Source organism: Rhinatrema bivittatum, chromosome 15, assembly GCF_901001135.1.
Source record: "Rhinatrema bivittatum chromosome 15, aRhiBiv1.1, whole genome shotgun sequence".
NCBI classification, from domain to species: Eukaryota; Metazoa; Chordata; class Amphibia; order Gymnophiona; family Rhinatrematidae; genus Rhinatrema; species Rhinatrema bivittatum.
This window is the reverse complement of record NC_042629.1, coordinates 57079318-57106500: the sequence shown is the minus strand read 5'-3', so window position 1 is coordinate 57106500 and position 27183 is coordinate 57079318. Positions and strand designations below refer to the sequence as shown.

General features: G+C 46.0%; 1 protein-coding gene across 1 annotated transcript; it reads left to right on the top strand.

The window, feature by feature from the left end:
• The first annotated feature begins 439 nt into the window (after nt 1–439).
• HSPB7 (heat shock protein family B (small) member 7) lies at nt 440–27183 on the top strand. The gene is made up of 5 exons (XM_029578042.1): nt 440–510; nt 843–988; nt 9685–10077; nt 13959–14092; nt 21949–27183. The coding sequence occupies exons 1-5, from the start codon at nt 440–442 to the stop codon at nt 22132–22134; spliced, it is 930 nt and encodes a 309-aa protein (XP_029433902.1). The 3' UTR covers nt 22135–27183.

Genomic DNA, 27183 nt, shown 5'->3' with positions numbered 1-27183 from the left:
CGCCGAGCCACACAGCCTGCCTCCGTTCCCTCCGCCCCCCCCCCCCTTTGAAAATCTACCCCTAAGTTTCCCACTAAACTGGCGTCGCTGGTACAGGACCTATGATGGGCTTTTCTAACTTTAAAGCTATCCCTTTGTTCTGAGATGGAAATGGAATGTTCCCAGAGGAAACCCAGAAGAGAAGATTGAATTGATGTCCATCACAATAATAGTATTACATAGAATCAGCATCCCCATATATTTACCACAAGATTAAGCATTCTTAACATAACCCAGATGTTTGCAAACTTGTAAAACAAGCTAGCTATGTTCCTTCCCATCAAGATGCCACTCACTTCCATGCAACAGTATTATCCACTATTCATTTACAACGTCAACCATTGCTTAATCACTCTGTCCAACCAATGTCATCCACTGCTCAACTAATGTAATGGCATCCATGGCTCTGCCATACAGTCATCCCCTGTCACCAGCTGCCCATTTCCTCACTGCTCTGAAAGAGGAAACATGGTCAGCTTATCCGGGGAAGGCTATTTCTTACCAGCTCCACCATGACGTCCCTTCCTTTTCCTTTCCCTATCTGTTTCTTTGCTGTGACATGCCTTTGTGGTTCACTCATAAGTGTGTAGTGGAACAGTTACAGCAGCATGGTTCTTCCTTATATATATATATATCAGTCCCTGCAGGGTAACACCTCTCACATGATCTCAGGATATGGAACAGTACTTTAAATGGTATAAAATAACCCTTGCTGTAGGAATGGCCATGCCTCGCCAACTCCAAGACCTGGAGTTGGAGTGGAGCTGGTCAGTTTTTGGGGTTTTGTTTTGTTTTTTTTTTAGTTATTCCATAGAGTTGGAGCCGGGATTGCCGGAGCCAGGGAGCTGGAATCAGAATGAAACCGGGCTTCAGAGTTTGGAGCTGGAACTGAGGTTCTGGAACTGCTCTACTCTCTGCTACCTTAAAACGGTGATAACGTTTACTGGAAGTAACAAAATGTGCTATGCAGTTCATTTCATCAGAGTAAAGCAATCAGGACTTCATTCCAGCGATTTGGGAAAGAACAATTTTATTTGTGCAATCTTTTTGCTGCCTGCCTTCTCAGTTCCAGAGCTAGATACACGTGACCCGGCTTTGCTGGTCACTAAAGTGTTTCCATCAGAGAAGGGGGTATTTTGCATTTTGGAATCTAAAGCCCCTGGAGCATGCTCATAAGTCAGAGGGCAGGAGGACTTGAAGAGAGTTGGAAGGAGTCGGTTGGGTCTTCGTGGACTGACCAGGAGGAGAGGGGTTTTCCTGCTTCCCAGTAGTGATGACCTAAGGAGTAGATTTTGGAGACTAGAAGATTTTATTTTGTGTGTTTTTGGAGCTGAACCAGTGACAGGACCCAGTTTTGGGCCTGGCCCCGGGGATGGGACTAAGGCCTGGGGGTTATTTTTCACACAAAGACAAACATTTTCAGGTCAAGTCCCAAATTAAAGAACATCAAGCCGCATTATCTGAATTATCAAGGAGGCTCCTCACCCAGTAGAAAATGTTGCTAGCAGTAATTTATGGATTTTGATTGATTTGTAAATATTACTACCCCTATCATAAGACTTGGTGGAAGCTGCACAGAGCGACAGTTACTACCCTTGAGAGAAACATGGGGGGATCATGCAATGCTCCCTCCAATAAGTGACTAGGTGCGTGCACATTTTTTTTTTTTGTGTGAGCAACAATTTTTTTTTAAACCAACAATTTTTTAGTGCCAGTATTAGCATTGCATTTCTGTAAATAGCACAAAGAAAAATGTATGCGAGCGACCACGTAAAACCTGTGTGCGATGCTCCGAAATGTATGGTCAATCGCTCACGTGCTCAGCTTAGAGGGAACTATGGTGTCCTGCACAGAGTGGCAGTTACTACCATAAGGATTTGCTGGCTAGACTGGATGGGCCATCTGCTCTTTTTCTGACATCATTACTATGTATGTTACTATGTAGGTATTTTCGTCTGATGCTAATTTTCCCTTTGTACCATTTGTATGAACTGAAAATAGCATCATTTGTTGCATTTTTGCCATTTGTTCAAAACAGTTTGCTTGAATGCCAAAGCATGGTGGGGATTGAGAGGAGGTCAGGTGATGAGGGACAACAAACATGGAAACAAATCTTTGATTAGGAAGTTTGTTTAGTTGTTTTAGTGTGCAATTAATGTCGTACATATTTATTTATTTAAAAGATTTATAACCCATTCCCTCCAAGGTTCAGGGCAGGGTACAATGCAAATGTAGTTTCTATGCCAGTTAATTGTTTTACAAGAGAAATACATCACTTCTCCAGCCCTAATCATTATGCCATACTTGTCAGATATACAAATAAAACAATTCAGGTTTAATAAACAGCTTTTAAGTATCATCTTTTTTCATTCAAATATATAATGATCTTGGAATATGAATTAGCCAATAACATATATATACAGGGATGTATTGGCCTATTGGGGCTTCGGGTGTGACCTAGTTTGCCGGTCAGGTGCCTGGTGTTGATCGCGGCGGAGTCACTGTGATCAACACCAGGCCCCAGCAGCGGCTCTTCATACGGAGCAGGAATCTGCTTGGTTGCATTTCCTTTAACTTTCTCCATGGCTCTCTCGTCCTATTCCAACTGCTCTCCATCAGCCGTGGAGGCAAAAAACATTTGAATACCTCCAGCTGCATGAGCTCTGCCTATCCCAGTGGAAGGCAGCTAATACACCTCCAGCCGATGCCTTAAAACTTCCCACCGCTCCTTGCTGACAGCCTCGTCTTTAGGCCACAGTAAAAAAAAACCCAAAAACAAACACAGTATGAGGTCTTGCAGCCCACCCCTTCCCAAGCCAAGGAGGACCTCATCCCAAATCATTAATTGGCAGCTCACCTTTTCTCCAGGGGCCATGCCTGGTTCCCTTACCACCACCAATGTAAGCTAAAACTTTTTTTTTTTTTTAATTATGTCAGCGAGTCACTGAGCTGTGTGTGAGAGAGTGTGTATGTGAGCCAGAATGTGAGAGTGCATGAGTGTGGATGAGAATGTATGTGTGTCTGTGAGTATATATGTACATGTGTATGAGCAAATGTTTGTCTCTGAGTGTGTGTCAGTCTGCGTGTGTCTGTAATAGAGAGAAGAAAGTCTGTGCAGACACCCCCTCACCCCCACATAATTAATCCTCAACAATCTCAGGTTGAGTGGATTCAAAAGTTCCCAGGTATGAAGAGAAGGAGATTTTAAATCCTTATTGGTTTTAACTATTATTTGATGTGTCTGCTGTTTGGAAACATTTTATTGGTGTTTGGGAACTTTTAAAATTTAAATGTCTTTAATTATTGGAAATGGAGTTTATTCATCAGCTGTTTTGAAATATTTTTCCTTTCATTAATATGCTTTTACTATTATGATTGATGTTTTATATTTGATTTTATTGTTTGATATTTTGAAGAATGTTTCTGTTTTCCATTGTGGCACAGCATACAGAGTCTGGCTTATTGCAGTTTTGTCTGCATATTTTTATTTATGCATTATGGTCTCTTTATTCTGTATTTAGTGAGGGTCTGTATGTTTGACCAAGGTGCCATATTCTGCTAGTGTGTAGTGTCTTTGTACGGATCAGTCGCACTCTGACTTATTCTCTTTTCCCAGTAGGAAAAATATCGGTGTTCTAGGGTCTGGTGTAATATTTGCAGTGTTGCCTTTTCATAGTTAGGTTATTATTGATTGAGTGCTGGCAGTTCATGCTGTTTTGGAATGGGAGGTTTACTATATTGTAATTGTAGTTCAGTTTATTCATGGCTTTCAGAGGGCCAAGCCCACACACAACACACATTACAACAGGCTTAATACCATATAGCAGGAGTGACCAAGTCTGTTCCTCAAGAGCCACAAACCGGTCTGGTTTTCAGGTTATCCACAAGGAATATGCATGAGATAGATGTGCATGCACTGCCTCCATTGTATGCAAATACACCTCAAGACTATTTAATCTGGAAATCCTGAAAACCAGACCGGTTTGTGGCTCTTGAAGACCAGAATTGGACACCCCTGTTATATGGGTTCCAAGTATCTTTTTTGCAGGGTTTTCTGGTTGTCATTATAGCAGCACACACAAATATAGGGGCGGATTTTCAGAGCCCTGCTCGCGTAAATCCGCCCAAAACCGGGCGGATTTACGCGAGCAGGGCCCTGCGCGCCGGTGAGCCTATTTTACATAGGCTCACCGGCGCGCGCAGAACCCCGGGACTCGCGTAAGTCCCGGGGTTTTCGGAGTGGGCGTGTCGGGAGGCGTGTCGGGGGGCGGGGCCGGAGCGCGCGGCGTTGCGGGGGCGTGTCGGCAGCGTTTTGGGGGCGGGTACGGGGGCGTGGCTACGGCCCGGGGGCATGGCCGCGCCCTCCGTACCCGCCCCCAGGTCGCGGCCCGGCGCGCAGGAGGCCCGCTGGCGCGCGGGGATTTACGCCTCCCTCCGGGAGGCGTAAATCCCCCGACAAAGGTAGGATGGGGGTTTAGACAGGGCCGGGCGGGTGGGTTAGGTAGGGGAAGGGAGGGGAAGGTGAGGGGAGGGCAAAGGAAAGTTCCCTTCTAGGCCGCTCCGATTTCGGAGCGGCCTAGAAGGGAACGGGGGTAGGCTGCGCGGCTCGGCGCGCGCAGGCTATACGAAATCGATAGCCTTGCGCGCGCCGATCCAGGATTTTAGCCGATACGCGCGACTACGCGCGTATCTACTAAAATCCAGCGTACTTTTGTTTGCGCCTGGAGCGCAAACAAAAGTAGGCTGTTCGCGCTCGTCTGAAAATCTACCCCATAGTATGCAAGTTGTTGTAGGTGATATTTTTACTTCAGAAGACTGTACTCTTGTCCTTTTACATGTAAAATCCATTGTTATAAATGCATAATTTTTTTTATTGTGTGTGGGAAGGGTGGGATCAAAGTGGTGGGTGCAAGGCTGTAAGGTTCGTCTAGAACAGGGGTGGGCAATTCCAGTCCTCGAGGGCCACAAACCTGTCGAGGTTTTAGGATATCCTAATGAATATGCATGACATAGATTTGCATACAACTGAGGCAGAGTGCATGCAAATCTCTCTCATGCATATTCATTAGGGATATCCTGAAAACCAGACTGGTTTGTGGCCCTCGAAGACCGGAAGTGACCACCCCTGGTCTAGAGGATCCATACTCTTGTCCCGGCCTTTGCTACATTGGTTCTGTGTGGGAAAAGCAGGACTCCCATCTGGAACTATGCTGCTATGGGTCAGTAGCTCTCTCCAGTCTCAGCTGCAGCAGTGAGATATGCAGTCTTGGCCAGGGCTTAATTTTCTCTTTTTTTTTTTTTTTTTTTTTTTTTTTAAGCTTCAGAAGATGCCAGTAGCATGGATCATATCTAGCCCTTACTCCCCTGCAACAGATAGGCAGAGCAGAGCCTGTGGAACCATAAAAGGAATAGGGATTTTGTAGCACACAATAAATGGGAATGCACTAAAGTGGCAGGAGTGGGGTAGAGGCAAGCTACAGTCACAGAAAGGGAGGTGTGAGTCAGGAAGAAGTGTCTGTGCATTGTTACAGGCCTATACAGTACAGTGTGCTCCGACGAAGCGCACTGTTAGCCTAGTCTTGGACACGCGTTTTCCCTTACCCCTTATTCAGTAAGGGGAGGAAAACGCGCGTCCAACCTGCGGTACCTAATAGCGCCCTCAACATGTAAATGCATGTTGATGGCCCTATTAGGTATGCGTGCGGGATACAGAAAGTAAAATGTGCAGCCAAGCCGCACATTTTACTTTCAGAAATTAGCGCCGACCCAAAGGTTGGCGCTAATTTCTTCTGGCACTGGGAAAGTGCACAGAAAAGCAGTAAAAACTGCTTTTCTGTGCAACCTCTGACTTAATATCATGGCGATATTAAGTCGGAGGTCCCGAAGAGTAAAAAAAAAAGGTAAAAAAATTTTTTTTGAATTCGGCCCGCGGCTGTCGGGCCGAAAACCGGACGCTCAATTTTGCCGAGCCCGTGGCTGTCAGCGGGCTTGAGAACCGACACTGGCAAAATTGAGCATTGGCTGTCAAACCCGCTGACAGCCACCGCTCCTGTCAAAAAGGAGGCGCTAGGAACGCGCTAGTGTCCCTAGCTCCTCCTTTTGCCCGGATCTACCACCGGACCTAATTTAAATACTGCATCGCGCACACCGTGGACTTTACTGTATCGGCCTGTATGTGAGGCTTCTGTCTGAGGTGGCTGGGCTGAACTCAGAGAGGGGCAGCTGCCTGTGGAACCAGTGAGTTTGCTGGAAAGTGGGAATAGGAAAGGGAGGGTGCTGCTGCAGACTGGGGATGATCTGGCAGAAAGCAAGAACTTTACATATGATTTGGCAGTGCTGGGGCAGGGAGCACTCACATGAGTGAGCACATGAGCAGCAGCAGCATGTTAATAGTGTGTGTGTATATCTGACGTTGGCTGGCAGTGTGGTTGCCTCATTGCTTGGCAGTTAGTATAAGAGCTGATTGGGTGGCAAGAGAATGTAACACCATGCCAGGAATCCAGGATAATATATGAAATTTTTACCAAATTTGGGGAAGGGGCCAACCAATTGAATGGATGGAAGGGTTCTTCAGCTTAGCTTGCTTGTCCCTGGTCTAGGATGTGATTACTTACAGGCCGATACAGTACAGTGTGCTCCGACGGAGCGCACTGTTTACCTGCCTTTGGACGCATGTTTTCCCTTACCCCTTATTCAGTAAGGGGAGGAAAATGTGCGTCCAACCCGCGGCACCTAATAGGGCCCTCAACATGCAAATGCATGTTGATGGCCCTATTATGTATGCATGCGGGATACAGTAAGTAAAACGTGCAGCCAAGCCGCACATTTTACTCTAAGAAATTAGCACCTACCCAAAGGTAGGCGCTAGTTTCTGCCAGCACTGGGAAAGTGCACAGAAAAGCAGTAAAAACTGCTTTTCTATGCACCCTCCGACTTAATATCATAGCGATATTGTCGGAGGTCCTGAAGGGTGTAAAATGTAAAGAAAAAAGAAAAAAAATTAAATTGGGCCGGCGGCTGTCGGGCCGAAAACCGGACGCTCAATTTTGCCTGCGTCTGGTTTCCGAGCCCGTGCCTGTCAGCGGGCTCGAGAACTGACGCCGGCAAAATTGAGCGTCAGCTGTCAAACCCGCTGACAGCCGCCACTCCGGGTCAAAAGGGAGGCGCTAGGGGTGCGCTAGTGTCCCTAGCGCCTCCTTTTGCCCGTTTCTACTGCACCACCTAATTTGAATACTGAATTGTGTGCACCGGCGAGTGGCTGGTGCGCGCGCCGGAAGAGCGGGCGTTCGTCCACTCTCCCGCATTTTTACTGAATCGGTCCGTTGGTTATTTAGGAAAAATATGAAACTTATGTTGGAGATATTTTGGCTCAATTCTGCCAGGCTCTAAGTCAAATAATGTACTCCTCAAGGGTTGGATTGACATGTTTTCTGGGTGCTGTTGAAGCATGTGCTGCACAGAAAGTAAATGAGGAGCCAGACAGTATTCCATGGGCTGATAGTTTCTTACAATCCACTGCTGCTCCACCAATTTTTTTACCTTTGTTAGGCAGTGCCATATGAGAGAGCTTGGCAATGTCAGCACATGAGCTGCTTTGCCAGTTTTTAGTTCAAAAAAATTTGGGGGGATAATGTATGCAGCTTTTACCGAATCTAATATTTTGAAGTTTGCTAAAACAGCGTCTGTTATTATTTGGAACATGTTTTGTGAACTGTGTGTCTGTGCACTTGAGTGATTGAGCACCTTGTCATGGATGTTTAATTAGTTATGTGTTTTGTCTGGTCTACACACTTGTATACATTGTTGCCAGTTAAGAAACAATTGTGTCTCTTTTCAAATAGCAACATTGTTCTCTTTCATTCTGCAAACAGCAACATTGTATTTAGCCAGGTTCATGGTCTTTACCAACACATTGTATTTCATGGTTAGAGCTGGTACTATTATTGGTCTATATATTTAAGTGCTCTTCAGTAAATGTCAAAAAAATTTTTTTGTCAAGTTACAGTTTGCACATGATTCACTATTTCTTGCCTGTATAAGTTTTGTCTGATGTATGTATATTAAACAATTGTGGTGTGTACTATTTGGAGTCTGTTTTTAATTAAGCTAGTAATTAATAAAGGTTTTTTTCAATAACTTTTTTTTATACATTTATCATTAGTGCTCCTCTCCCATCAGGTGGGGTTTATTTTGGTGTGTTTTTTGAGCCCTTTATCTTGTATATACATTTTTTTATTTACATTTTTCCCCTCTGTGGCTCCAGAGCTGGAATAGAGCTGAAGCTGAGTGGTTTCAGGAGCCAACTTGGAGCTGGAACTAGACTACTGGAGCCACTCCGGAGTGGGAACTGTACAGAAGAACATCTTAAATAAACTACAAAGGAAGGAGCCCATCAATCATGCACTTGATTAGGGTCCAATTCAGTGGCAAATGCAGTGAAGTGCCATGCAGAGGACTAATGTTTGATTCTCAGACCTTTCCTCTACTTCCAGGGTCAGCTTGGGACAGGGGATGCTGCAGAGGCAATGCTCACAGACCCTGGGGGAGTGAGCATCATCTGTCACAAATCAAAGACATCTTGTGGGCAGGATGTATGCAGTGGCTGGGCTGAAACCACCCAGGTAGCTGTGAATGCAGGCTCATGGCATTGTAGCCCAAGAAAGGTCAGTTCCAATGGATTCAGTAGCCCAAAGAAGCAGGAGAAAATTGCTGGGTCCTGGAAACACATGTATTTTATTAGAAGAAAGCAGTCTGGCAAAGCTTTGGATAAAGCTGATAAGGTAATTACATTAATGAATATTTAAAAACGAAAGCAGCTAGGACTTTTATAAGGGAGTGGGAGCCATTTTTAGCAGATGAACACATTACTGCCTTTCTTTTTGAAATTAGGACAATAGAAGAAATGTGTGGACTAAACAAAGGACATTAAAAGACCTCTCTTCACCTCTTTATGATGTTGCGTGCTGCTCCCGTCTACGTCCTCCACGAAGCAGTCATTTATTTCATCTAGGGACGTTACCTCTCTAGAATGCCCTGCTGCTGATTTCCTTAGCTTCCCTTGCTTTGGTATTACCTGAAAGGGTAACATAACCATCCTTTGCTTTCCTGTTCCACCCCATGGGTGATTTTTTTAAACTTCTAACAGGTGCCCTCTCTGCCCTCTCTTTTGTCCACGCTGAATAGCCCTAGCCTGTGCAGCCAGAGATGACCATTAATGGCTATTAATCAAGCTGACTTAGGGAATAGCCACTGCTATTAATTGCATCAGTGGCATGGGATCTTCTTAGGTTTGGGTAATTGCCAGGTTTTTATGGCCTGGATTGGCCACTGTTGGACCCTTGGTCTGACCCAGCCTGGCAATTTCTTATGTTCTTAAGTCTCATGAACTTCCTATTCCTCATCTTTTCTCCCTCTGCTAAGTTTTTCTGGAGATGGAGCCACCAGAAGTGCACCCTGTACTCTAGAAGTGCTTGCACCAAGGCTCTGCCATTCCCTGCTTTATTCTCCCTTTCGGTTTGCTTTTTTGACGGAAGGATTTCAGGGAAAGTTCCATGCAACCTCCACCCAGGGCCTCCCCTCAAGCAATGAGTAAAACTGCTGCTGGGGAGGGTGGGAGCCTGCTTGGATGGCTGCGATGAAACTAAGGCACTTGTACGTCTGCGTCTCAGGCCCCATGGTCCGGCCATGGCGGGAAGGGCGGCGGCCTTATCTCGGCTCGCATTCCCCGGCGGCGGCAGAAACTTTCCAGGCTGCCTGAGCGATGCCGCCGCCGTCTAAATATAGCCGGCATCACGAGAGGCTGGGCGGCCGCGCGGGAGGGGGGCTTTATAAACCCGGGGCCCCGGCTTGCTTCATCCAAAGGGCGAGCGGACGAGAGCGCGCAGGCCGCAGCATCCGCCGAGCCCGAGCACCAGCCCAGCTCGACATCGGCCTCCTCCTCCTCCTCCTGCTGCCGCCGGGACCCCTGCGTGGAGAAGGCGCTCGGCATGGACTTCGGCGGCTTCCGCAGGGCGCGCCCCGAGCCCCTGGGCTTCACAGGCAAGTTGCGCGGCCCAGGTGGCCCCCTCCCTTCTCCCAGGAGCCGCGCTGGCTCGGCAAGGGTCCCACTTTGGAGGGGGGGGGGGGGCGTGTGCAATATTTTTATTATTATTATTATTATTATTTGGTACCACGGTGGTCCAGTCAGGTTCTGAGGAACTCCTGAATCAGTGCACAGGAGATGGACGACAAACAACGGCTTTTGCTACAATACACACAGTGCCTGGTTTCTTGAGTAATAGGATCTGCTTTTATGCCTCTCGTTACTGACGGATCATTGTTTTCTATTCATGGGCTTCAAGATCCGAGACACCGTAATTCTTCCTGCTCGGAGCTCGGCATTTGGTACCCTGCAGTCCCGGCCTCTCTCGGCAGGAGGCGCTGTAGGTGGTGGGGCAGCAGCGCTGGTTGAGGGGGACGGGAGCTCACCGCTCCCGCAGTCCCTGTCTTTTCCAGCAGGGGTCGCTGTAGCGAGGATGCACGTCCCAGCCTGCCCTTAAGATGCCCTTGTGAAGAAAAGCTTCGAGAACAGAAAGGGGGCTAAGACAGAGGGTTATGCTGTGGAATAAGTTACCAGAGAAGAGTTATTTATCCTTTCAAGTAGAACTAGGGAATATTCCAAGAAGCAAACCGGTTGCAGATTCAAAAGAGATTTAAGAATGCATTTATTTCAGTCGACCATGCACTATTAAGCTGTGGAATGTATTGCCTGGGGTTAAAAAAAGGGTTAGGACAGTGAGCCAGTCTGATGGCATGGTGTCAGCTGCTAGGCACTGCCATGTGGAAAGCTCCTGGTGTGATCCCCTGCTCAGGTTTTCCACTCTCTGGGGATGCTGTTGAGGCAGCATGGCAGCCCTCCTTCCCAACTCACCTACCCAGGGTGTCCAGGTCACCCCACTCCTCCCGATGGCGAGATTTAGGTCCCACGATTGCAGGGCTCCAGAAGAAAATCCAATGTGGGGGTCTTCACCCCCCCCCCATCCCCCCGCCAATGAACAAAATAGGTATGGCGGCAGGAGGGGAGAGGCATATAAAATAGAAGAAAAATCCCTGGCTAGTTGCAAACGAGGGCTGCTAATGCCAATTCCTATCCCTGAAACTGTCAGGTCAAAAGAAAAAAGTTTTGGACAAGTTTCTGGAGGACGGGTGCATTAACGACTATTAGCTGGATAGGTCTGGTGAATGCAACTTCTGCGAATGAGCAAGCAGGGAAAGGGGATCTCTCCCCATTAGGATTTGTCTGGTCTTTCCAACTGACCCTGCCCGGCCATTGTCAGAGTTAGGATGCTGGACTGGATGGACCATTGGTCTGACCCAGCACGGCATTGCTTATGTTATTGTGCTCTCGGGTGATCTGTTACAAGTTATGCAGATACCTCGGTGTACATATGGCAGCCATTCTGGGTCTGAGGAGGGGGAATACCTGATTTATGCACCAGTATGGAAGCATATAGTATATGAAACCACATGGACACACATTTACACACACAAATATATGAGTATATACATAAAGACACGCCCAAAACAACCTGGCTCAAATCCTGCTGCCACTCCTTGTGACCTTGAGCAAGTCACTTCCCCCTCCATTGTTTCAGGTACAAACATGGGACCTTATTTACTAAGCACTTTTCCCACAGACAAAGAATGGGAGAAAAGCCTTAGTAAATCAGACCCTTAGTGAGCCCTCTGGGGACAGAGAAATCCTACAGTTCCAGAACGTAATCCATTTTGAAGTGCCTGATAAAGCAGAACATAAATTAAATAAATAATAACAATAATATATTTCTATATGCACATTATGCTACGAATTTATGTATTTATATAGCTGCCAGTTCGATGGGTGCTGTGGATGGTTGAATACCCCTAATATTGAGATTATCTGGTCTCTCTCTTTCCTTACCACCACCACCCATCCCTGATCTCCCTCTCAGCCCATGCCCCCGACCAGAACCAGCAAATGGAGGAGGAGGAGGGTGGCAGTGTCTCTGGCTTTGTCCTCCTTTGCTGCTGCTGATAATGATGCAGCCCAAGGTACTGCTGCTCTCCTTCTGGCTTTAAGTAAGCTGCGGGAAAGTTCGCAGATCCTGCAATCACAGTCTGGCCAGCAGGAGGCACTGTATTGAATTGTGTAGGATCATTGACTTTTATTCATATAAGAACATAAGAAATTGCCATGCTGGGTCAGTCCAAGGGTCCATCAAGCCCAGCATCCTGTTTCCAACAGAGGCCAAACCAGGCCTCAAGAACCTGGCAATTGTCCAAACACTAAGAAGATCCCATGCTACTGATGCAATTAATAGCAGTGGCTATTCTCTAAGTAAACTTGATTAATAGCCATTAATAGACTTCTCCAAGAACTTATCCAAACCTTTTTTTAACCCTGCTACACTAACTGCACCAACCACATCCTCAGGCAACAAATTCCAGAGCTTTATTGTGCATTGAGTGAAAAAGAATTTTCTCAGATTAGTCTTAAATGTGCTACTTGCTAACTTCATGGAATGCCCCTAGTCCTTCTATTATTCAAAAGTGTAAATAAGAGTCACATCTACTCATTCAAGACCTCTCATGAACTTAAAGACCTCTATCATATCCCCCCTCAGTCGTCTCTTCTCCAAGCTGCACAGCCCTAACCTCTTCAGTCTTTCCTCATAAGGGGAGCTGTTCCATCCCCTTTATCATTTTGGTTGCCCTTCTCTGTACCTTCTCCATCGCAACTATATCTTTTTTGAGATGCGGTGATCAGAATTGTACACAGTATTCAAGGTGCGGTCTCACCATGGAGCGATACAGAGGCATTATGTCATTTTCCGTTCTATTAACCATTCCCTTCCTAATAATTCCTAACATTGTTTGCTTTTTTGACTGCTGCAGCACACTGAGCCAACAATTTTAAAGTATTATCCACTATGATGCCTAGATCTTTTTCCTGGGTGGTAGCTCCTAATATGGAACCTAACATCGTGTAACTACAGCAAGGGTTATTTTTCCCTATATGCAACACCTTGCGCTTGTCCACATTAAATTTCATCTGCCATTTGGATACCCAATCTTCCAGTCTTGCAAGGTCCTCCAGTAATGTATCACATTCCACTTGGGATTTAACTACTCTGATTAATTTTGTATCATCCACAAATTTGATAACCTCACTTGTCGAATTCCTTTCCAGATCATTTATATATATATATATATATATATATATATTGAAAAGCACTGGTCCAAGTACAGATCCCTGAGGTACTCCACTGTTTACCCTTTTTCACTGAGAAAATTGACCATTTAATCCTACTCTCTCTGTTTCCTGTCTTTTAACCAGTTTGTAATCCACGAAAGGACATCGCCTCCTATCCCATGACTTTTTAGTTTTCGTAGAAGCCTCTCATGAGGGACTTTATCAAATGCCTTCTGAAAATCTGTTTACACTACATCTACCGATTCACCTTTATCCACATGTTTATTAACCCCTTCAAAAAATGAAGCAGATTTGTTAGGCAAGACTTCCCTTGGGTAAATCCGTGTTGACTGTGTTCCATTAAATCATGTCTTTCTATATGCTCTACGATTTTGATTTTGAGAATAGTTTCAAGTATTTTCCCCGGCACTGAAGTCAGGCTCACTGGTCTATAGTTACCCGGATCACCCCTGGAGCCTTTTTTAAATATTGAGGTTACATTGGCCACCCTCCAGTCTTCAGGTACAATGGATGATTTTAATGATAGGTTACAAATTTTAACTAATAGATCAGACAGATAGATATCATCGTCACTACATCTAACAATCTATGAAATAGATTCAGCCAGTGCTCCTGACAGTGGAAGATCTCACAACATGGCATGTATAGTAGTATCTCTGCTGAAACCTATTTGTATTCTCCCTTACAGCTCGTGCAGGCAACACAGGAAATATTAAGACCCTGGGGAATACTTACCAGTTTGCCGTGGATGTCAGTGACTTTTCCCCAGAAGATATCATCGTCACTACATCTAACAATCAGATTGAGGTGCATGCGGAGAAGGTAAGGCATAGACATAGCCCTGCACAAGGACCTGAGGACTGCTATGTACTTGTCTGCTCCCACACAGACACAGCCCCCCCACACACACTCCAGCAGACAGCTCTCTCCATACATAAACCTATGCTGCACACACAGGCCCAGCCCTGTACAGACATACCTTTTGACTGCCACACAGTGAGGACTTGCAAGTACCCACCCAGACACTTACCATTCGTTACACAGTCCCATACAACTATGAATATAAACCTCATGCATGCTTACACACAAATTATTCACATATGTGGGCATGCCAGCATGCATTCCCCAAACACCCTTGCATTAAAAAAGTCAGCTCATTGAAAAGTGTGTAGGATTCTCTTTCCATAAGTCACCTGTTAAGTGATCGCCTGTCGTTTATTACAAACCTGCTCATTATCTAATGTTCCCATTCCATAGAACTGTTTCTTTAACGCCTTACTGAAGAGTTATATGCCATAGGTCAGGGCTTCCCAAACCTGTACTGGGGACCCCACAGCTAGTTAGGTTTTCAGGATAGCCACCATGAATATGCATGAGATACATTTGCATATACTGAGTCTCCACAGTATTAAAACTTATCACAAGCATATTCATGGTGACTATCCTGAAAACCCGACTGGCTGCGGGGTCCCCCTGGACAGGTTTGGGAAGCCCTGCCATAAGAAATCTGGACTGAACGAGATTTAAATCAGGTTCTCTGCCCGTAGAAATAGCTGCTTTAGCCTTCCAGTTAGAAGAGGACATTCATCACTTAGAGGCCGATACAGTACAGTGTGCTCCGGCGGAGCGCACTGTTAACCCGTGGTTGGACGCGCATTTTCGACCCGCTAGCTTTACCCCTTATTCAGTAAGGGGTAATAGTGAGTCGAAAACGCGCGTCCAACCCCCCCAAAACTAATAGCGCCCGCAACATTCAAATGCATGTTGAAGGCCCTATTAGTTATTCCCATGCAATTCAGAAAGCAAAATGTGCAGCCAAGCCGCACATTTTGCTTTCTGAAATTAGCGCCTACCCAAAGGTAGGCGTTAATTTCTCCAGGCACCGGGAAACTGCACAGAAAAGCAGTAAAAACTGCTTTTCTGTACACCCTCCGACTTAATATCATGGCGATATTAAGTCGGAGGTCCCAAAAGTAAAAAATAAAAAAATTTAAAAATTTAAAATCGGCTCACGGGTTGAAAACCGGGCACTCAATTTTGCCGGCGTCCAGTTTTTGAACCCATGGATGTCAGCGGTTTTGAGAACTGATGCTGGCAAAATTGAGCATCGGCTGTCAAACTCGCTGACAGTTGCCGCTCCTGTCAAAAAGGAGGCGCTAGGGATGCGCTAGTGTCCCTAGCACCTCCTTTTACCGCAGGCCCTAATTAGCATATTTTTATTTACTGGATCACGCGCACAGGACACTGGCCTGTGCGCGCGCCGGGAGAACTCTCCTGCGTTTCTTTCTGTATCGGTCTGTTAGAGAGTGGTTGGAGCAGAGATGGGAAATTCTGAACCTTGAGGGCTTTAACTGGCTTGGTTTTCAGAGTATCCCTAGTGAAATATGTATGTGACATATTTGCATCCGGTTGAGAGTGTGCATGCACACTATCTCATGCTTATTCAATAGCAGTATCCTGAAAATCTGACTGGTTTGTGGTTCTCGAGAACTGGAATTGCCCACCCCTGGGTACCAGAAAAGCCAGAGTTCCAGTTTTGCTTTTTTCATTGATACTCCTGATGTCACTGGATTATTCACTTTATCTCCTGTTGTCAGTTTAGATTGTAAGCTCTTTGGGACAGGGACCTAATTGTACCTGGAAAATATTGTAAACTGCCTTTAGCTAAAAACTAGAAAGGTGATCTAGAAAAGAAAATATTATTGTAAGAGCAGTAGAAGGACTGATATCTTCTTGCAGGCCAGCAGTCAGTGGATTAGGCTCATCACACAGCCCATAAAACCACAAAGACCTCCCTGCTCTATAACAGCTGCACATTGGAGTAATCCAGCACCCAAGCCCTCCCTATGTAAAAGCTGCATGTGATCTGCACAGCGCTTTCAAGGACGCAGTGTTCTACAGTGACAAAGATTTTTCAGTCACTTATCATCCTTCATCAGAAGTGCTGGGAACAATATGTCCTGGACTGCTGCCTCTGACAAAAGGCTTTAGTTTATCAGCAGAAGGAGGACGTTTTCCAAAAAATATCAGCCGCCACTCACATTCCATTAGGATTACAATTTGAGACTCTGTATGTCAGAGGTGGCAAACTCTCGTTCTCAAGAGACATAACTGGTTTGGTTTTCAGGCTGTCTACAATGAATATGCATGAGATGGATTGCCATACAATAGAGACAGTGCATGTAGGTATATTTCCTGTATAATCTGAAAATCCCAAATATTTGTGGCTCTTGAGAATTCTCTGCTCTGCCTCTAAGCACTTCTCCAGGCCCAACCTGTCCCAGCAGAGATGATGTAGGCAGTGCTGCAGGGTGTGCTGGCAGCGGGGGAGGACACAGCTCCTGCAGTCCTGCCAGCTGGAGGCACAGTAGGGAACGGTGCAGGAGCACACAGTTCCTTCAGTCCCAGCCTCTCTCACCAGAAAGTGCTGTAAAGGCTGGTGTGGCAGCACCACTTGTGGGTCAGTTCACAGCTGCTGCATGTCCGACCTCTCCCAGCAGGAGGTGCTGTAGGGAATGGTGCATAAGCACTGGCTGTGGGGGGGAGTGTGGAGCTCCTGCAGGTCCAGCCTCTCTTACCAGCACTGATTGTGGATCAGTTCACAGCTCCTGCAGTCCCGACCTCTCCCAGCAGGAGATGCTGTAGGGAATGGTGCATAAGCACTGGCTGTGGGAGGGAGCGTGGAGCTCCTGCAGGTCCAGCCTCTCTTACCAGCACTGATTGTGGGTCAGTTCACAGCTCCTGCAGTCCCGACCTCTCCCAGCAGGAGGTGCTGTAGGGAATGGTGCATAAGCACTGGCTGTGGGAGGGAGCGTGGAGCTCCTGCAGGTGTAGCCTCTCTTACCAGCACTGATTGTGGATCAGTTCACAGCTCCTGCAGTCCCGACCTCTCCCAGCAGGAGGTGCTGTAGGGAATGGTGCATAAGCACTGGCTGTGGGGGGGAGTGTGGAGCTCCTGCAGGTCCAGCCTCTCTTACCAGCACCACTTGTGGGTCAGTTCACAGCTCCTGCAGTCCCGACCTCTCCCAGCAGGAGGTGCTGTAGGGAATGGTGCATAAGCACTGGCTGTGGGAGGGAGCGTGGAGCTCCTGCAGGTCCAGCCTCTCTTACCAGCACTGATTGTGGATCAGTTCACAGCTCCTGCAGTCCCGACCTCTCCCAGCAGGAGGTGCTGTAGGGAATGGTGCATAAGCACTGGCTGTGGGGGGGAGTGTGGAGCTCCTGCAGGTCCAGCCTCTCTTACCAGCACTGATTGTGGGTCAGTTCACAGCTCCTGCAGTCCCGACCTCTCCCAGCAGGAGGTGCTGTAGGGAATGGTGCATAAGCACTGGCTGTGGGAGGGAGCGTGGAGCTCCTGCAGGTGTAGCCTCTCTTACCAGCACTGATTGTGGATCAGTTCACAGCTCCTGCAGTCCCGACCTCTCCCAGCAGGAGGTGCTGTAGGGAATGGTGCATAAGCACTGGCTGTGGGGGGGAGTGTGGAGCTCCTGCAGGTCCAGCCTCTCTTACCAGCACCACTTGTGGGTCAGTTCACAGCTCCTGCAGTCCCGACCTCTCCCAGCAGGAGGTGCTGTAGGGAATGGTGCATAAGCACTGGCTGTGGGGGGGAGCGTGGAGCTCCTGCAGGTGTAGCCTCTCTTACCAGCACTGATTGTGGGTCAGTTCACAGCTCCTGCAGTCCCGACCTCTCCCAGCAGGAGGTGCTGTAGGGAATGGTGCATAAGCACTGGCTGTGGGAGGGAGCATGGAGCTCCTGCAGGTGTAGCCTCTCTTACCAGCACTGATTGTGGATCAGTTCACAGCTCCTGCAGTCCCGACCTCTCCCAGCAGGAGGTGCTGTAGGGAATGGTGCATAAGCACTGGCTGTGGGGGGGAGTGTGGAGCTCCTGCAGGTCCAGCCTCTCTTACCAGCACCACTTGTGGGTCAGTTCACAGCTCCTGCAGTCCCGACCTCTCCCAGCAGGAGGTGCTGTAGGGAATGGTGCATAAGCACTGGCTGTGGGAGGGAGCGTGGAGCTCCTGCAGGTCCAGCCTCTCTTACCAGCACTGATTGTGGATCAGTTCACAGCTCCTGCAGTCCCGACCTCTCCCAGCAGGAGGTGCTGTAGGGAATGGTGCATAAGCACTGGCTGTGGGGGGGAGTGTGGAGCTCCTGCAGGTCCAGCCTCTCTTACCAGCACCACTTGTGGGTCAGTTCACAGCTGCTGCAGTCCCGACCTCTCCCAGCAGGAGGTGCTGTAGGGAATGGTGCATAAGCACTGGCTGTGGGGGGGAGTGTGGAGCTCCTGCAGGTCCAGCCTCTCTTACCAGCACCACTTGTGGGTCAGTTCACAGCTGCTGCATGTCCGACCTTTATTTTTCAAGTTGCGCCTGCCGGCCGAGTGCCGAGACACAATCCCCCGGCCTAGAGGCCCTGTGGAGGTCTCTGGCCACGCCCCCCGCCCTGGACCGCCCATTCCCCGCCCCTTTTTTTCAAGCCCTGGGACATACGCGCTTGCGTGCATCCCCGGGCCTATGCAAAATAGTATCAGCGCGCGTACCCCCCCCCCCCCCCCTGCACGCGTAAGGCTTTTAAGATCTGCCCCAATATGTATGAAATGCTAGTAGCTATCTGGGGGCAGAGGGAGCAGCTCATTGCGTTCACAGTAATTATTTTGTATTCCCCTCATTGCCACTCCCTTCCGTACACTCTTCTTGAAATCAGCCCTGCAAACTTGAGCTGTCTCTGACTCCCATGTCATCCTGGGCAGTTCTCTCCAAAGAATAGAGCCGGGTCACCAGGTAGCTGCATGTTGGTAAGGAGAGGCTGAGCCAGGCCTGGTTTTACTCTCTGTGCATGCAGGAACTTGTTTGAATTTCTTAATAAAGCTAATGGATGGAAAACCAGGTCCGGCTCGTCCTCCGATGTGGAGCTATCCGGTAACCCTAGGCTGGAGGCACGCAGAGCAACTCTGCCCATGGGCTTGCGGCACATAAAGCAACCCTTCACATGGGCTAGTGACATACAGGGCAAGCTTTCTGCCGGGGAGGGTGTAATGGCGTCATGCAGAGCAGTTCTTCCTATGGCCTAGTGAGCACTGCAGCCTGCTGGGATTTTCCACTATGGAGTGCATTTTCAGTAAGCTGCACAGCAGCAAGATACATGAATCCTGTTTATCTGGATAACTTCAGAGAGCTCAGGTACTTTCTCTTTGAAAATCTACTAAAGGTTACCTGGGTACAAAAGCCCCTGCATGTATTTATTGTTATTATGCGGTTGTCTAGTTTGTTATGCTCTTGTGGAAGTCTGATTGTAAAGGCTGCGTGTTAGGATTTTTTTTTTCATGTATATCTGTAATCTGCGCTTTACATTATCTAATGGAAATTGCAGAATATAAGAACCGATAAATAAATACATTTACATCAGGTATTTCTATGGATGGACTTATGAGGGGAAAATATGAGTGCATATTTGAAAATTTAGCATATGCACATAGTTTTCTCCTTTGACCTATACCCACCTCCAGGAATCCCAATTTAAAAACATGCATCATGAAGAACCTGCAGAGATTTTCTTAAGGCAGTGGTTCGCAATGCTGGACTGTAGGGCTGCGGGACACGCCTTATAAGTCTGGCTTCTAGAACAATCAAAATATGCAAACTAATTGTGTTCCTAGACCCCGTGCATGCAGATATCTCAGGAATATTCAGTGTGGGCTACCTTTTGAAAGCCAGGCGTTTTGGGGACGGGAATTGAGGCATTGACTTGAGAATTACCATCTTAGAATGACAGCCAAGATTTTAGACGAGAAATTTATACCAGCTTGAAACGCTGGAAGACACCGGCTGAGCCTTTTTTTGGGTTGCATGGTCACTTGCTGTCAGTGACAACAGTCGAGCGTAAGGGGCTGAGAGGTGGCAGTTTACATTCCTTCCCAACCCTCCTTCACATATAATAAAGCATTGTTCAGCCAGTGCATAACAATTCTTACAAGCTTTTAAAAATTGTTCAAGTTCAGCAAGCACCTCATTCATAAACCGTTCTGAACATCACAAGACAGGTTTATAGTTACAGTGCGGGCTTACGTTCTTATGGGATGTTAGTGCAAATTCAGCATTTTAATGTTTATATCGGGCCCGAAAGAAGCTTCATTTAGTGAAACGGAGGCCTCATGTTGAGGTATCCAAGTGAAGTTGTTTGAAGCTTTGTGGCTGAACGTCTGTCAAATTGATCTGTTGAGGACATTTTTCATTTGTTTTCTGATATTCAGTGGTAGTTTGAAGGTCATTGGTTAACCACACGATGCATTTATTAGCATTATATTAACATATTTACCTGTATTGTATTTTTTCTAAAAAAATTAGTTTTTTTTGTGTATATTGAAAAAAAGTTAAATGAGATATTTTTGATGGGGGGGTTTTTTTTTTTGCTAGTAGTGATTTTAAAAAAATCCTTCTTTATATAAGCCTGAAAACCTCAATAAGGTAAAGATTTTTTTTGCTTGCTGCTTAGTGCAGTAAATTATGTACTGGCTTTTTTCATTCCCTCAAAGAATTTAAGTGCCATTTTCATTATTAGATGAATGATTATATACTTTTGGAAGGTTTTAGTGCTTTGTCCAGTTTATTTTCTATATATACATAATATAAATATTTTTTTTTTTAGAAACCATGTCACATGTCTATGATTTCTGGGGTAGACTGCTAATGAAATCAAGAAATTTATAAATTAAAATAAATCCCTATCACATATGATAAAGGTAATTTCTGAAATGGCTGACTGGGCTAAACTAGAATATTTCCTCATGCTATTTGCCATACAAAAAAAAACAATGTCAAATTCTGTGTCACCTCAGTTATAGTAACACAGACTCCTTCCATTACCAGACGCTTTGTGAAGTAACACAAAACCCTGCAATAAAGACACTGGGAGTCTATGTGGACAATCTGCCATTCCAAAACAGCACAATTCTTCTGCTGTGTCTGCCATGCTCTTTGGTGCCCCCCAGAGGCTGCTGCCATAGGTGACCACTTAGTTTTCCTAATGATTACGCTGACCCAGGTTATCAATAGGACTTACGAGACAGAGGAAGAGTGCTGATGAAAGGTATAGTCAAAGACATAGGGCCTTTAACAATAAAGATTTGTTTTATAGGCCCAGGAGAAAAAGTCCCTTTTTCAATATGGCCAACAGAGATCATGAAAGCAAAACATTGAAGGTCAGAGATTGAGGGGAAACCAGTGGTTAATGTCTGGTGTAACGTTTCTGCATGGGGGGGGAACCTGTCTTAAGCATCAGTTATAACCCTAAACTGAAGGCATGGGGGTAATCTGCATGGAGCAGCACTACAAGCCTAAACAACTTGCTGGGCAGACTGGATGGAGCATTAAAAGTCTTTATCTCGCGGTTAGATACTGTGTTACTATGAATATGGGAGGAAACAGGCAACAGAATAAAAATGGAGGAATAGATGATGGGAAGGGGGGGGGGGGGCTGAAGGAGATAATTTCCCATAGGAATTCATCAAGAGAGGTTTATGGTTTATATCAGAAAAAAAGAGGAGAAATAAATCCTAAATTTAAAAAACAAAAAATGTTTACAAACTGCTAAGGTGGCTTCTCTGCAAATTTCATTGCATGCAAAGAGGAGAGGTCCTCCTGCACTAATCCTTCTCCTCTTTTCCTCTTCCCTTCTTCAGCTTGCCACGGATGGGACCATTATGAACACCTTCACTCACAAATGTCAGCTGCCCGAGGACGTGGACCCGACCTCAGTCACCTCTGCCCTGGGCGAGGATGGCATGCTCACCATCAAAGCTAAGCGGCACCCTGCCAAGCACACGGATCATACCCAGCAGACCTTCCGAACTGAAATCAAGATCTAAGGGCCGACTGCCAAGGGAGCGGGTGATAATGAGGGGGAGGCTATTCTGGTGCGGCATAGAAACAGCTCTTTCATTGGAAAGGAGTGAGGCTAGGAATTAGAAGAGAGGCCCCTGACCATGCTTATACCCTGACGACGAAGAAGGCTTCCTGCTGAAGAGTTAACTTTTGTGAGGGAGGAGACTAACATCTCCAACAACACTGAATGTCTCTGAGAAAGTGAAATAAAATCCTTAGGTAGTACACCCCTTGGGTTTAAGGATGGATTTACTGACCCTGTGAATCCTTCTTGCTTCACGCTTGGCTCTTCATGGTCGCTGCAAACACTTGAAGTGTCTTTTCCCCAAATAACATTTTTTCTTCTCATTTTTGTTTTAAGGAGACAAACAGTACATCTGATTCTGTTCTGCCCCTTGTTGGTTTCCAGTTGACCTGTTCCTTGGGAAGTCCTAGGACTTTCATTCTTAGTTTTTCAATAATATTAGAAAGGAGACATTTTTCACACCTGCCAACTAACTCCATCCCAACAGGCTTCATTTAGCCTCATCATTTTTTTTTAATCCTTATCTTTGAATCATATTAAGATTTATTGACTTGTTACTTCCAGAGCAGGACTACAATTCCCAGCACTCACATAGATGGAAATAAAGCAAAGTATGGTTCAAAGGCTCTCGGATTTCTTTGGGTTAGTTGCCTGGTCTTTGTTCTGCTTTTAATAAGGGCAAAGCAGTTGAAGTCTGCAAATGGAAGATGTGAGGGCAGGGCACACTACTTTCATAGGAGAATATAATCTTCAAAGTGAGAGAAAGCTGCAAGGTATGTGGTGTGCTAGTAACCCGGATCATCTTATCAGGTCATCCTAGACCTTTGCCCTGAGAACACTTATGACACCTTCTAAGGTGTCTTAATTTTATCAGCTGGTTATACTATGTCTGTTACAGCAAATTAAAAAAAATGAGGGAGATCATTTCTTAAAAGAGAAAACCCAGAGATAAATATATGTTGTCTATTTGATAAGCTGATCCTGCACTGATTTTCTTAAACCCTGTTGCACTGCTTTCATGGATGTCCAATCTTGGTTTTTTTTCAGATAGGAAGTCACTGAACACAGTGGGGTAGTGTTTCTCTGGGACAAGCAAGGATGGTAGTACTGACACATGGATGACATCATTGGATGGTGCCTGGTTTGGAAAACTTATGTCAAAGTTTCTAGAACTTTGACTGAGCCTCTCTGAGCATGCCCAGCAATCCAGTATACCAAGTATCCACATGGGGTCTCTTTTTTTTTTTTTCTGCGGAGTCTCATGGTCACAGGTAATTGAGTCTCTCTCTCTTCTCGTTTTTTCGCAATTGGCTGTCTAACAAAATTGTGTTGATACAAACTGATAACCAAGTGGCACTATGGTATGTCAATAAGCAGGGAGGCACTGTCAGGAAGCAATCCACATTTGGTCATGGGCCCTCTCCCAGGGGTTGGTGCTCAAGGCCACGTATCTGGCTGGAAAGGAGAACACGACAGTGGACAGGCTGAGTCATTCCTTCTGACCACACGAATGGTCTCTGGACCAAGGACTTGTGAATTGGATCTTCTGCCTGTGGGGAAACCCGGAGGTGGATATGTTCAGTGCACCTTGGAACAGGAAGGTTCCTCAATTCTGTTCCCTGTGTAGGTCACGTAGCAAGCCAGCATCAGAACTTTTGCTTACCACTGGGACGAGGGCCTCCTGTATGCATAACCTCCAACTCCACTGGTGTTGAAGACTTTGTTGAAGTTTCGTGAGGACAAAGGAACTATGATTCTACTGCCCCTCATTGGCTGAGACAGATCTGATTTCCATTCCTTCAGGAGATGTCCATCAGGTAACAGATCAGACTGGGGTCTTCCCCAGATCTCATCACCCAGGATCATGACTGGTTGCAGCATTCCAAACTCCAGGTCTTGTCACTCACTGCCTGGATGCTGAGAGGCTGATTCTACAACTGCTTGTCCTCTCAGAAGGTATGTCTCAGGTCCTGGTGGCTTCCAGAAAGCCTTCCACTAGAAAGTCATATGCACTGAAATAGAGGAGGTTTTCAGTGTGGTGTAAGCATGAGGCCCTAGATCCCTTTTCCTACTCCACACAATAGCTTCTTGACTATCTTCTACACCTCTAGAAAACTGGTCTGAAGACCACTCTTTTTCGGATTGGTGCATACCATCAAGGTATAGAAAGTAAGCCCATCTCTGTACAGCCTACAATTGTACAATTTATGCAAGGTCTGCTTCAGTTGAAGCCTTTCCTGTGGCCTTACACAGTGTCCTAGGTCTTCAACATGGTTGAAGCTGCTGGGCTCCTGTGACCTAAAGTACCTAACCTGGAAGGTCATATTTTTGGTGGCAATCAGTGAGCTCCAGGCTTTAGTGACTTATCCACTTTATATTAAGTTTTTCCATGGTAGGGTGGTCTTAAGTCTCTACCTAATAATGTCGGACTTCCATCTTTACCTGTCCATCGGCCTGCCAACATGTTTTCCCAGGCCCCATTCGCACCAAGGTGAACAAGTCCTGCATAGTTTGGACTGCAAAAGAGTGGAATGGACAGAAGGCCATAGACAGTCCACCCAACTTTTTGTTTCTTTTGATAAGAACAAGCTGGGGATCACCATTGCTTTCCAATTGGCTAGCAGACTGCATCTCCTTCTGTTATGCTCAGGCGGGACTGCATTTTGGGAAGCATGTCAAGACTCATTCTGTTATAGCCATGGCAACATCGGTGGCTAACTTCTGAGCAGTCCCCATGGAGGAGATCAGCAGAGCTGCGATGTGGAGTTCTCTCCACACATTCACATTGTATGGCCAACGCAACAGCAGGTTTGGCCAGTTTACCCTTCAGAACCTGTTTGAGGTGTAGAACCCAACTCTGTTGGTGCCTAAGGCCCTTTTGTTTCTTTTCAGGCTGCCCCTCCCTTGTTACCAACAAAACTGATTATTGTTGTTGTGCCTTCAGCACAAGTTTGGTGTTTTATTGGTTTCCTTTTCTGTTGGAGGGTGGCAACCTGTAGGTAGGGATTCACCCATGTAGGAGGACTGCCATCCTGCTTGTCTGCAGAGAAAGCAGAGTTGCTTACCTATAATGGGTTTTTTCCAAGGATAGCAGGATGCTAGTCTTCATGAAACACACTTGCCAGTCCGCGGAATTGGGTTTCACTTCGTGGGTATTGTTCTTAATTAAATTTTGTACCTTAATTCTATGTTATAAGACTGAAGGGACCCCACATGGATGTGTGGTGTAATGGCATGCTGGGAATGCTCAGAGGGTCTCAATCAAAATTCTAGAAACTTTGACATAAGTTTTCTGTGCTGGACTCCATATGATGATGTCATTCATGTGTGAGGGTTGGCATCCTGCTGTCCTCAGAGAACATCTATTACAGGTAAGCAACTCTGCTTTATAGAAAAACCAAGGCTGGATCATCATGTATAGGCTGACTTGAGTCAGGTGGTAACAATACTATTGACCGTGCATGGGCTGGCATTGGCACTGCCTTTCTGGTTAAAGAGCGCTGGTTAATTTTTTCAGGGGTTGCCCATTCATTGGCTTTGACTGGCTTCTAATGAAACAGCCCCTAAAGAAGACCTAAGGTTCCCCACTAAGAAACCCACACCAAGACAGGCTTCTATTTCAGCAGGACCTTTTAACAAAACACCCCTAGTTCTTGCATTGGTGGTTAGATAACTGCAGTGATATCCCTACAAATGAATGGCTGTGATATTACACACCAAAGTGGCCTCTCCTCCTCCTTCCCCCATATTTCCTGCACACTGTGTTCCATGGACTTGGGGGGAAAACGGGGCTCAGTCAGACTTGGAGCGGTTGCCTGAATGTTTTTTTCTTTGTATATAGGTTCTGTCTTCATACGTAGTTGTTGAACTGAAATAATGTATTTCCTGTACAGTTGGACTGATTCTGCTTGCTTCCTTTCTGTTCACATTTCTTATGTAAAATCTTCCTTCCAACAATGGTTATGTGGTAACAGCAAGGACATAGAGCGTCACTCTGAGACTAATAGCCAGGTATGCTGAAGAGTTTTTCCCATTGTATGTCTATGAGAAACTATGTTTAGTGCATCTGGTCTTAAGAGACTTCCAGCTAGAGTGACCACCGAGCTCCAGCACAACAGGAACGGGTTTTACCATTCCTTTTAACAACTTGATCCTCCTAAGAAACTCCCACAATGCCCCAGGAGCTGAAAAACCAGGACTAACTCAGCTGTTCTCGATGAAGGGGATCACGTGACTGCCACACTTACACGACTATGGATATAATATTTCACGGTTCCATTGGTCACCACTTGAGTGTGTGTTAGCACAGGACCGGGCTGGTACGAGTACAAACAGGATGTACAGGGGATGGTAAGCAGCAAGTGGTTCCAGGTAACCAATCCAAGGCCAAGCTAGTCCAACGTCTGTGCTGCCCAGAGTTTGGGCCGGAAAGGCAAAGGCAAAGCGTGGAAGACACAGAAACATTGAGTGAGATCAGAAGGCAGGGACAGAGCAGAAATACCAACAAGAAGGTGGTTAGCACATCGGGAATAAAGAACTTAGGGAAAGTGTTTGACATAATGTGTTTTTTTTGTAAACAGAAGTTTAAAGAAGAGGAAATGATTGTTTAATTACTTAGTGATAAAGCTTTAGATTCCACAGAATGGAATTATTTGTTTTCTGTATTAAACCTTTTGAACTGGGATCCAGGTTCTGAGACAGGGTTAAATTATATTAAAACTCCTTGCTGTACTGTTAAAATCAGTATGGAAATATCTGTTCCATTCCATATGAACTGAGGCCATAATTCCCCTTATTATTTACCATAATGGCTGACTTATTGGCATTTTTTGGTTAGAAGCAAGTATTCTGAATGTAGAAGATGTTCTATGCAGACATTATACTGTTATCTGTATATTAATAGCAAACTCACACTGTTTGTGTGGATGCTTATTTAGGGTAATTCTGATTACACTGCACACTGGTTGTAGTGTCTTTGGAAAGATTAAAAGCCATAACTTGGACAAAA

Coding starts and splice junctions, on each gene's coding strand:
- HSPB7 (XM_029578042.1), top strand. CDS start 440: ATGGCTCTGCCATACAGTCATCCCCTGTCACCAGCTGCCCATTTCCTC. Junction 511..842: donor GCTCTGAAAGAGGAAACATG/GTCAGCTTATCC, acceptor TTTTTTTTTTAG/TTATTCCATAGAGTTGGAGC. Junction 989..9,684: donor GGTGATAACGTTTACTGGAA/GTAACAAAATGT, acceptor GATGAAACTAAG/GCACTTGTACGTCTGCGTCT.